This window comes from Protomyctophum bolini (assembly GCF_963924005.1).
Source record: "Protomyctophum bolini genome assembly, chromosome: 9".
In the NCBI taxonomy this organism is placed as follows: Eukaryota; Metazoa; Chordata; class Actinopteri; order Myctophiformes; family Myctophidae; genus Protomyctophum; species Protomyctophum bolini.
Genome location: NC_137870.1, coordinates 42,920,068 through 42,932,595, shown reverse-complemented (window position 1 = coordinate 42,932,595; position 12,528 = coordinate 42,920,068). Strand labels below are relative to the sequence as shown.

At 42.0% G+C, this 12,528-nt stretch overlaps 1 protein-coding gene across 1 annotated transcript in view; it reads right to left on the bottom strand.

Moving 5' to 3' along the window:
• Positions 1–12,528, bottom strand: part of LOC308321885 (uncharacterized protein) — a gene marked incomplete at both ends in the record, with an annotated part of 61,904 nt that overhangs the window by 34,602 nt on the left and 14,774 nt on the right. The window contains 5 exon segments of the mRNA XM_080772981.1: positions 7,135–7,362; positions 7,700–7,894; positions 9,838–9,969; positions 10,110–10,130; positions 10,540–10,592. Of these exon segments, the coding sequence (XP_080629107.1) occupies positions 7,135–7,362; positions 7,700–7,894; positions 9,838–9,969; positions 10,110–10,130; positions 10,540–10,592 (629 nt within the window).

Sequence of the window (12,528 nt, the reverse complement as noted above, 5' to 3'; positions counted from 1 at the left end):
CATTATGATAATATTATCTGAGAGCAATGAATCTTTTTGTAAACAGCTTTTGGTTTATCACGGGGACTAGTGATGACGTCACGCAGTGTTATTCTTTTTGCACGAAAATAAAGTGTGTTTACTGTTTGTGTTGTGTTGCCCACAGACAGTCTGAGGAAGCAGTGGACCAGTTCCAACTACAAATATGTGTTTTATTTGTCTGTTCTTACAGGTATGTGCTATATATATATTGTACCAACTATAACTTGTTATAATTTAATGTTTTGATGGTAGTTCTTCTGTGATTGCAAACTCAATGTTGAGCCCAGTATGCTGCTATGGTATTCTTATTTCAATATTGTATTTGTATTAAAGACCTCTTATAATAAAATTAAAACATGTATTAGACAGAGGCTAATGTTATTGGTTAGGCAAAAAGTATTGGACAGATAAGCTACTGTTATTGGTCAGGTTAAAAAAAGAGTGTTCAATAGCAGACCTAAAAGCACTACAAGCTTGAAAAATAGCAGATCTACGAGCTTGTAGGTCTGCTATTTTTTTAAACTGTCAGGATTTAAGACATTTTTGGAATCTGATCTCAGGTCAAAATGCATTAAAGAACCACCATTCTTCCATGCGTATCATCTCTTTATAATAATACAAAATATATACAGGTAGGAAACAAAAACAACAAAAGGGGGAATTTACTCACGACCCATACAAATTGGTGTGCGACCCGCATATGGGTCCCTGTTTTGGGAAACTAAGGAATAGGGTTTGGGAAGCTCACTGACTTTAATGGAACATTAATGGAACATCTGCACTCTTAAGAGTGCAGATGGACCCATATCCATGTGTTCATGTGTACATTAACCTGTGAGGGTCCATTTGGTTCAAAACTATCACTCATTTTCCTTTCCTTTCCTTTCCTTTGTTTAAATAACTTAAGTCCATGCAGGATAACACATCGAAGAAGGTAAACTCATGAGCTACGTGTCCTCCTCTCTCCCTCTCACCAGACACGGAGACATGTGACTACGGATGGCACAAGTTCCAGGGTCACTGCTACGCTACTTCCCCACCAGGAAGAGCTGGGACGCGGCTGAGAGGGAGTGTCGTGTCCACGGGGCCCACCTGACCAGCCTGCTGTCCCACGAGGAGCAACACTACGTCAACCGTACGTCCCACAAACGCTAATATGGTATCCGTTTCGCATTCGGGTTCTTGGAAACGCCCCCCAGCCACTGCGCTAGTTTGACTGAGGTTAGGTTTAGGTATGCTTTACTGAGGTTAGGTTTAGGTATAGTTTTACTGAGGTTAGGGTTAGGTTTAGGTATAGTTTTACTGATGTTAAGGTTAGGGTTAGGTTTAGGTATAGTTTTACTGAGGTTAGGGTTAGGTTTAGGTTTAGGCATAGTTTTACTGAGGTTAAGGTTAGGGTTAGGTTTAGGTATAGTTTTACTGAGGTTAGGGTTAGGTTTAGGCATAGTTTTACTGAGGTTAGGGTTAGGTATAGTTTTACTGAGGTTAAGGTTAGGGTTAGGTTTAGGTGTAGGCTGTCAATCACAGCGACTGGCCAGTCACAGCGCACCATTTACTCAAATGCGAAACGGGAACCATATCAGCCCCACAAACAGTTGCTCTTTAAACCTTTGCATGCGTTGTCTTCGGGTCAAAAAGACTGGCCGCCAGCATGTTTACCATCAAAAGAATAAAAATAAATAGTCATGTTCTTTTGTAAATGAACTCCCTCCTTGATCATGCTATGGCTTCACGCGAAAGCATTAACCCATTTAGACCGGAGTTAAAAAACATTCACTTTGAAAGAATATATATACAAAGATTTGCGCCGCATTCTTATGATTTTTCAAAAGCAGCAGACCTACAAGCTATGAGCTTGTTGGTCTGCTATTTTTTCAATAGATAAATTATAACACAATGTTTAAAACACCAAAAGGCTACACACTCCTTCTGCAGTGTCAAACTACACGCTATGCACTCCCTCTGCCGTGTCAAACTACACGCTATGCACTCCCTCTGCAGTGTCAAACTACACGCTATGCACTAACCCTAAACACGGTCATGTTATCTCAGGAAGAATGATTCATGTGTACTCACTGTACTGTAGAAAATGCTACTCTCTCTCTCTCTCTCTCTCTCTCTCTCTCTCTTTCTCTCTCTCTCTCTCTCTCTCTATTGTCTCTCTTCTCTCTTATTTGTGAGAGTGAAAAGTCCTAAAAAGGGCCCAGTGTGAAGTGTTATGTTTGGCTGGCACTAGGTCTGGGGCAGGACTACCAGTGGATCGGCCTCAACGATAAGATGTTTGACAACGACTTCCGGTGGACCGACGGCAGCCACATGGTGAGAGACACACACACACACACACACACACACACACACACACACGCACACACACACACACACAGTCCCATGATGTGACCGAACGCAGTCTCAACGGAGTTAGACTGTATATAGACGCCGCTAGACTGTATATAGACGGTGCTAGACTGTATATAGACGGTGCTAGACTGTATATAGACGGTGCTAGACTGTATATAGACGCCGCTAGACTGTATATAGACGGCGCTAGACTGTATATAGACGCCGCTAGAGTGTATATAGACGCCGCTAGACTATATAGACGCCGCTAGACTGTATATAGACGGTGCTAGACTGTATATAGACGGTGCTAGACTGTATATAGACGCCGCTAGACTGTATATAGACGCCGCTAGACTGTATATAGACGGTGCTAGACTGTATATAGACGGTGCTAGACTGTATATAGACGCCGCTAGACTGTATATAGACGGCGCTAGACTGTATATAGACGGCGCTAGACTGTATATAGACGCCGCTAGAGTGTATATAGACGCCGCTAGACTGTATATAGACGCCGCTAGACTGTATATAGACGCCGCTAGACTGTATATAGACGCCGCTAGACTGTATATAGACGCCGCTAGAGTGTATATAGACGCCGCTAGACTGTATATAGACGGTGCTAGACTGTATATAGACGCCGCTAGACTGTATATAGACGCCGCTAGACTGTATATAGACGGTGCTAGACTGTATATAGACGCCGCTAGACTGTATATAGACGCCGCTAGACTGTATATAGACGCCGCTAGACTGTATATAGACGCCGCTAGACTGTATATAGACGCCGCTAGACTGTATATAGACGCCGCTAGACTGTATATAGACGCCGCTAGACTGTATATAGACGCTGCTAGACTGTATATAGACGCCGCTAGACTGTATATAGACGGTGCTAGACTGTATATAGACGCCGCTAGAGTGTATATAGACGCCGCTAGACTGTATATAGACGCCGCTAGACTGTATATAGACGGTGCTAGACTGTATATAGACGGTGCTAGACTGTATATAGACGGTGCTAGACTGTATATAGACGGTGCTAGACTGTATATAGACGGTGCTAGACTGTATATAGACGCCGCTAGACTGTATATAGACGCCGCTAGACTGTATATAGACGCCGCTAGACTGTATATAGACGCCGCTAGACTGTATATAGACGCCGCTAGACTGTATATAGACGCCGCTAGACTGTATATAGACGGTGCTAGACTGTATATAGACGCCGCTAGACTGTATATAGACGCCGCTAGACTGTATATAGACGCCGCTAGACTGTATATAGACCGTGCTAGACTGTATATAGACGCCGCTAGACTGTATATAGACCGTGCTAGACTGTATATAGACGCCGCTAGACTATATAGACGGTGCTAGACTGTATATAGACGCCGCTAGACTGTATATAGACGCCGCTAGACTGTATATAGACCGTGCTAGACTGTATATAGACGCCGCTAGACTGTATATAGACGCCGCTAGACTGTATATAGACCGTGCTAGACTGTATATAGACGCCGCTAGACTGTATATAGACGCCGCTAGACTGTATATAGACGGTGCTAGACTGTATATAGACGGTGCTAGACTGTATATAGACGCCGCTAGACTGTATATAGACGCCGCTAGACTGTATATAGACGGTGCTAGACTGTATATAGACGGTGCTAGACTGTATATAGACGCCGCTAGACTGTATATAGACGCCGCTAGACTGTATATAGACGCCGCTAGACTGTATATAGACGCCGCTAGACTGTATATAGACGCCGCTAGACTGTATATAGACGGTGCTAGACTGTATATAGACGCCGCTAGACTGTATATAGACGCCGCTAGACTGTATATAGACGCCGCTAGACTGTATATAGACGGTGCTAGACTGTATATAGACGGTGCTAGACTGTATATAGACGGTGCTAGACTGTATATAGACGGTGCTAGACTGTATATAGACGGTGCTAGACTGTATATAGACGGTGCTAGACTGTATATAGACGCCGCTAGACTGTATATAGACGCCGCTAGACTGTATATAGACGCCGCTAGACTGTATATAGACGCCGCTAGACTGTATATAGACGCCGCTAGACTGTATATAGACGCCGCTAGACTGTATATAGACGGTGCTAGACTGTATATAGACGCCGCTAGACTGTATATAGACGCCGCTAGACTGTATATAGACGCCGCTAGACTGTATATAGACCGTGCTAGACTGTATATAGACGCCGCTAGACTGTATATAGACCGTGCTAGACTGTATATAGACGCCGCTAGACTGTATATAGACGGTGCTAGACTGTATATAGACGCCGCTAGACTGTATATAGACGCCGCTAGACTGTATATAGACCGTGCTAGACTGTATATAGACGCCGCTAGACTGTATATAGACCGTGCTAGACTGTATATAGACGCCGCTAGACTGTATATAGACGCCGCTAGACTGTATATAGACGGTGCTAGACTGTATATAGACGGTGCTAGACTGTATATAGACGCCGCTAGACTGTATATAGACGCCGCTAGACTGTATATAGACGCCGCTAGACTGTATATAGACGCCGCTAGACTGTATATAGACGCCGCTAGACTGTATATAGACGGTGCTAGACTGTATATAGACGCCGCTAGACTGTATATAGACGCCGCTAGACTGTATATAGACGCCGCTAGACTGTATATAGACGCCGCTAGACTGTATTTAGACGCCGCTAGACTGTATATAGACCGTTCTAGACTGTATATAGACAGTGCTAGACTGTATATAGACGGTGCTAGACTGTATATAGACCGTTCTAGACTGTATATAGACAGTGCTAGACTGTATATAGACGGTGCTAGACTGTATATAGACGGTGCTAGACTGTATATAGACGCTGCTAGACTGTATATAGACGGTGCTAGACTGTATATAGACGCCGCTAGACTGTATATAGACGCCGCTAGACTGTATATAGACGCCGCTAGACTGTATATAGACGCCGCTAGACTGTATATAGACGCCGCTAGACTGTATATAGACGCCGCTAGACTGTATATAGACGCCGCTAGACTGTATATAGACGCCGCTAGACTGTATTTAGACGCCGCTAGACTGTATATAGACCGTTCTAGACTGTATATAGACAGTGCTAGACTGTATATAGACGGTGCTAGACTGTATATAGACGGTGCTAGACTGTATATAGACGCCGCTAGACTGTATATAGACGGTGCTAGACTGTATATAGACGCCGCTAGACTGTATATAGACGGTGCTAGACTGTATATAGACGGTGCTAGACTGTATATAGACGCCGCTAGACTGTATATAGACGGTGCTAGAGTGTATATAGACGGTGCTAGACTGTATATAGACGCCGCTAGACTGTATATAGACGCCGCTAGACTGTATATAGACGCCGCTAGACTGTATATAGACGGTGCTAGAGTGTATATAGACGGTGCTAGACTGTATATAGACGGTGCTAGACTGTATATAGACGCCGCTAGACTGTATATAGACGCCGCTAGACTGTATATAGACGGTGCTAGAGTGTATATAGACGGTGCTAGACTGTATATAGACGCCGCTAGACTGTATTTACACGAGACCCTTTACAATGCTATAATGTCGCTAGGTGGCGATGACGGGCTGCCAAATAGACAGGTCACACGTACAAGAAGAACCCTTTCACGCAAGCCTGCGCAACACGGCTCCGTCTTTTTGGCAAATCTAGAACTTCCTGTTTGAGAGCTAGCAAATTTAAGACATCCGGTTGCTTTCAGAATAAAAGTGTCGTTAATTAAATAATGATTACGTTACATTAGTTTTATTATTACATTACAGCTATTGTAAAGACACATTATGTTTCTGTGTAAAAAATAAGTAATTAAATAACAAAGAAACATAATGTGTGTCTTATAGCATCATTTAAATGATTAATTTGTAGTTTTAATGTGCAAATTAAACTTTTTCTCAATACTCTAGAGGATACTCTTGTTTTGAAGAGATGGTCTTAAATTTGCTAGCTTAGATTTGCCAAAAAACAGTGCCACTGGGCATGCAGGCAAAGCGCGCCACGGGATGGTATATATTGTATAATACATTAGGCTACATAAACGCTGCTGCCGCCGCCTATCACAAGGCTTTTTATTTACATTCACCATCACCGATGAGCAGCACTTTGTAGGCGAGGAGGGAGGCTTGTTCAGGAACGCCATTATATCATAATTATATGGCTCTGCATCAATGTAATAAACATATGCGCTGTGAGCCAACGTGAGCCATGATGTCATAAGTTTTGCGGCTTCACCGTTTTGCCCGTTTACACGGAGAAGGGATAAAACGGCGTTCTGAAAGATTTCCACTCTGGAAGGTGGTTTCACTTTGTTGCGTTTTCACCTCATGAGAACACGGTTCTCGTCTAAATGACAGCAGCAAACGATACTTTATTTTGACGTTTTATATGAACACCATCCTCGTGTAAATAGCACCTTAGTTCAGCTCTGCTAAACAGCCATGTAAACAATCTGTAAAGGGTGCATTATTTCTGGAGAACAAAATGACAGTAAGAACTTCCGTTCGGCAGTTAATGCACCTCGAAGATTTTCTAAGAAACCAGATACCTGCTCAATTTATTGTATGCTGCAGGACTTTATAGGCGGTCTGGTTTCTCACCCACAGACACCGTAGTCCCAGGTTTCCCCAATGTCTCCAGTAAACTTTATGCCAATTAATTGAGTTGGCCGGCGTGCCCAGCCAAGCAGTGTGGTACTACTCACCAGGTAGACCAGGTCCACGCGGCCTGCAGTCTCTCCAACTACAGTGTAGTGGACGGTGATGTTGTTTTCTCCATTGCAGACCAGTGGGTTCCAGGTCCTCTTCACCTCCAGTGAGCTCACGGTCTTGGGGTCAACGGTGCCTTCCTGGACCAGGGACAGCTGATGTTTCCCTTCCTCAATGTGTGGCACTCTGTACATATGGTACTGCAACTCTGTTGTCGCACTAGCCTTGATGAGAGAGGTTAAATTAAAGTCAGTCAACCAGAATATTAGTTTGCATTATACGTTCCCTTTTTAGACCTCCGGTGATGCTTCAGCAACATTTTGGAACTCTTGTACCCTATGATCCGACACACATAACCTTGGAGCTGCCATTTTCATAGATTTGGTGTGACGTGAAAAATGGACTTCAATGTAGACTCCTGGGGGACTGGGTTAAGGCTCATACTGTACATGTATATATATATACACACACACACATAGTTTGGAGTGCCAGTCTGTGCCTTCACCTTTCTAAAATGACAACCTTCTCGTGCAGGAAATTACATAACCAAGGCTGACTTACTGTGAGAAAGATGTCCTGTCCTGCAGGGTCTTTGGAGTCTGTCGTGTTGAATGAGAAACTGGCCTCACCGTTGCGGTCAGTCCTGACAATATCGTATGCGTACAATATTGTATGCGCCGTTGACCGCCGTTGACCCTCAAACAGGTACACCGTCATGTCAGGAATGGGTGCGTTATTAAAGTAACGTGCTTTGACCTGTCGGAAATAAACAGATTATATACAGAGTGCATAATAATATGGCCAAATGTGTACAACTATAACTATGAAGCATTTGGACTTACTTTTCCTGCAATCACTGATTGCTCCTTATACACCATGGGTGTTTCAATGAAGGAAAGAGATCCAACACAATAAACAAGAGCGACCACCTTTTCTTGTGCAGACAGTGCAATACCTGTGGAGAAAACCCCATGTCATTTCAGTGTTAGAAACATTGATGAGCTACTATAAGCTCAGGGCTTCATTTCTGCTTGAAACGGTTCCAACAGTGTGAAGACTTGCCTGTTCCATCTTCCTCTACTTTTGCATTGAGTTGCAGTTTATCATCAAGAGACTTTTGGGCAGGTGTGGTGAAAGTTGTCATATTGAAAGTGAAAGTTCCACAGCCCTTCCCAGACGTCTGTGTACAAGAGGAAAAGAAAATACATAATGTGTGATTGACTGAGATTCTCCCCTTCTATTCCTCGTGTGCACCAGATAGACCTCAGAAGCCAATGGTTATAGATTGCCATAAAGTTGATGAGGGCATTTAGGCACATAACGTCATGGATTAAAGCAAAAGCCAAAGCCAGGCAAAGCGTTGGCCAAGACCTATTCTGCAATTTGTGAAACAGTGTTCATAGACATTTAGTACAATATGTAAAATGTTTTGTTAGCCATAGCCAAACCATGTATTGAAGATAGTTTAACCGTTGCTTTTATGAAATATCCAAGATCATTGATTGAATACTTTAGTGCAAGACATTAAGGCTAAAAGGGATAACTCAATAGTCTAGGTATGAGGGGATTGAGGTCACTGTTTCTTTGGCCATCTTCAAACAGACTGACCATCTTCTACCCTGAGCCATCTCGAAACTGCTTAAGCTTAACACAGTCTTCTACCCTGAGCCATCTCAGACTGCTTAACACAGTCTTCTACCCTGAGCCATCTCAAAACTAGCAAAGTGTGTACATTTTTGGGATTGTAGCTGCATAACAAGGAAGCCGACTTATATGTAATCCAAATGAACAAAGTCAGTCAGTAGTGGCAACTGAGAAACCAATTGCCTTTAATCTAGTACCAGCGTTGCAAAATGTTCAATTTTTTCACTGCACAATTTATATATATATATATAATAGATCATATTACCCGTTTACTCTCTTTATGACAGGGCACAGTCATGCCAGGAACAGGAACACTGTATCGATCAAGTGGTCGGCAGACCTCCACTTCTATCGTAGCAGGCACAGGCTGTCCATAGGTGTACCTGATGAAGAGACGTACAAACTAATCTCTAAAAAGGTAGTCACCCATAGCAGACATAACATTTTAAGGCGTTTTTTCCATGCAGGAAAGTAGGCTTGCTGTAAATTAACACATTGTGGGAAACCACAATGTTTTAACTTAAGTGTAGACAAAGACCACAGGAACAGAAAAGCCAAGATAACTTACGTTGCACAAACTTTAGCTGTAAATTCTTTTTGTTCAATGCTCAGCTTGTCATCCACTTCCAATTTGACTTCAAATCTTGGCAAAACTGTGGACAATTTTTTGACATGAAAGTAGATGCCGCACAAGAGAACCATTTTCACATACATGCTTAATGTTTTAATAGGTGAGACTTTTCATAATATAGAAATTTTAGATTCTTGAATTAAACTCTTCACAAAAAGTTCTGAAACTTTAACTTTGGGTAGATCATTTCTCCCCTTTAATACCAATTCTTATTGTATTTTTATCATTGATTAGTCACCTTTTCAATGAGGTACAGCTTGTAAGGACCAGACATTCATGGACTGAGCAACACAGCAAAATAAAACGAGTCCAGACCTCAACCCAATTTAACACTCGTCAGATCAGCTTGGGCGTGCTGTAGTGTAGAGCGACCAACAAATGAACCCTTACCGTATTTCTCCACCTTGAAATAATGATCCTGTACCATGCCGTCAACATGAACAATAACTCTGTAGGGTCCTTCGTGGGCCTCAGGGTTCAATGGGTAAGAATGCTCCACAATGCTCTCATTAGACATTTGGTTCAACCACTGTGCAATGCGGTTACCATGAGCATCCTGGTCAAACGAGAGTTGTGGAGAGAAGAGGCAACGGACAACCATATCATCACAAACAATCTCATCTGTAGTCGTATGACATCTGATTTGGTAATTATATGCGGTGCATGTCATTATATGTCAAACACAGTGAGTCTTACCTCAATCTCTACCATCTTGTACTGAAAGATAGGAGAAAAAAAAGAGACAATTCTGTTAAACAGGAACTATCATCTGTATCAGTCTCACTATCAAACACTCTGAACATTTCTATACTGTAGTCGTCACAAATGTACATGTATATCCACATTAGCTTAATAGCAGACAGAACAGAGGTAGCCTGGCTAATAAGCCAGACTCAAATCACACTTCTCCCCTCCCCTCCCCTCCCCAACAGCTGATTCAGTCTGGAGATGGCATTTTCCCCCTTGTGAGTAGTCTCGTCAGCCATCTGAGCAGCCATCTGCCGATTGGACAGAAAACCTGCACTCCAGAGCCCTTGTCTAGTTTTCATATAGCCTACATTTTCTCCAGAAAATATTGAACTGCACACACACACACACGTTTGTAATACAAGTAGCAACCACTCACCAGCTCATTGACAGGCGCGAACGTGGTATTCATGGTAAAGATTCTGAATTTCACTGCAATAAATGACATTGGATACAATTATCTACAAAGGAATTGATTGAATAAATGCTATTAAATGGGACAGCTGTCGACTCACAACTGATGACATTCCTTTCTCCAACTTAGTCGTTTATAAAACTCTTACTCAACTTCATTTTCAAATTGTGCAAATGTAGTTAAATCTCATGAGACAGCATTTACCCGTTTGTCCAGGGAGGTAGATTGGTTTATCAGTTTGGATGAAAGTAATGTTTTTGTAGGATTTGATCATTATTTTCCTGACTTCTCTGGATAGGAATGTTGGTCCTTCCACCACCACAACAAGACTCAGCACCAGTTCATTAGTCACTAGTGGACAAGCCTGTGGTGGATACAGGAAAAGTTAGCATTATGTTGAAATGGGAACAACAAAACCAAGTGAAATCAACTTTATTCTGTGCCAGAGGTGACCTGGAATAGACCACGGTGGAGGAATGGTTTGTCTGTAGTCTTCTGGAAGATAGTTTTGTTCGAGTTAGGGTAAACTAGAAAGATGGTGATGTTGAGATTTTCGTTGGGCTTCATAAAATCCACGCAGAACATGGTCTCCGAGCCGGCTTGGATTACTGCAGGAATGGTCACCATGTATTGCCTATAAATTCATGGAAATGTTTATACATACATCGTTATATTTGCTAAAAGCCTAAACTGTAAACTAAAATGTACTCTTCCAACTTTCAAGAACAAAATAATATAACCAAACAGACATTCAAATGAGCTGTGGAGTGTAGCTCTATGTACTTACGGTCCTGCTGCTGCTTGACTGATAGAAATCCAGGTTAAACAGGCAGACAGAATCCATGTCCACGTCTGAATCCTACAGAGAGCCATGACTGAGGGATACAGAATCAGTTGTCTCTACTGCTGCCTGCTACATACACTCACACAGCAGTGAGTGAGCAACAATGCCCGTGGTGGAGGTGAACGCTGATTTAAGCTGCCTGAGACGAGTGCACACCTGACCTGAGTCAAATTAATTAGACTGGGCTGGCTGTGCTTTGTGGCCGGAGGGTGAAATCACCCCTCAACGTCTTCTGACAGAACAGGGACACATTGTGAGACTTAACCTGACTTCGCCAGATGGTGGCGGTAATTAGACCAGTTTCGAAATTAAGGAATTGAGTATTGCAAGTATTCACAAAGATGTGTTTGGTTTGGTATTTATACAGTAGGCCTAGACGACTCTGACTCCACAAACAAATAAAAAAAGTAAAATGAAATAAATAAATATAGTTTTATATATTTATCGTGGATACTAACGTTGATGAATTGAAAATGGTACGTGGGGCCTATTGTAAACATACTAGTGTAATGCTTTGGTTTATGGTGTCGTCCACTCACAGTTAACAGTCTTAGTATTGAGTTGTACTTGAAATGTACTGTCATTCTGCAAACTGTCAATAAATACTTCAATCAATCAATTGAATGTAAAGAAAATCTACATAGTAAAATACATTCACAAAATGAATTGCTAATTTCTTGTTTTAAATATAGCCTATGAAATATAAATCCTATAGGCCTAACTGTATAGAACATTAAACCCAACTTTTGTTACACCATCACTAAACCCTGGTATATTTTACCCAATGTAATTGTAGTGCATAAAACAAATATTTCAAAATATATTAAAATATAGCAAATTAGCATTACAAGGCAATTTGATTTTGAGGTAGTCTTCTTTAATATTTAAACATGAAATGTCAGGAAAAAAAAACGAAAAATAGATCATAGGCCCTATATATGGCCATGATAAAGGGGGGGAAATGTGGGTATTAAAAATATTCCTTAAAAAATAATGGAGCTGGGATACTTTTCCTTTGTATTAATCCTATACATCACTAATCCCAGGTGATATTTATCCAAATATGTGCTGGTAGAAAATGGTGTGCCCTATTGTAAACAAGTGTAATG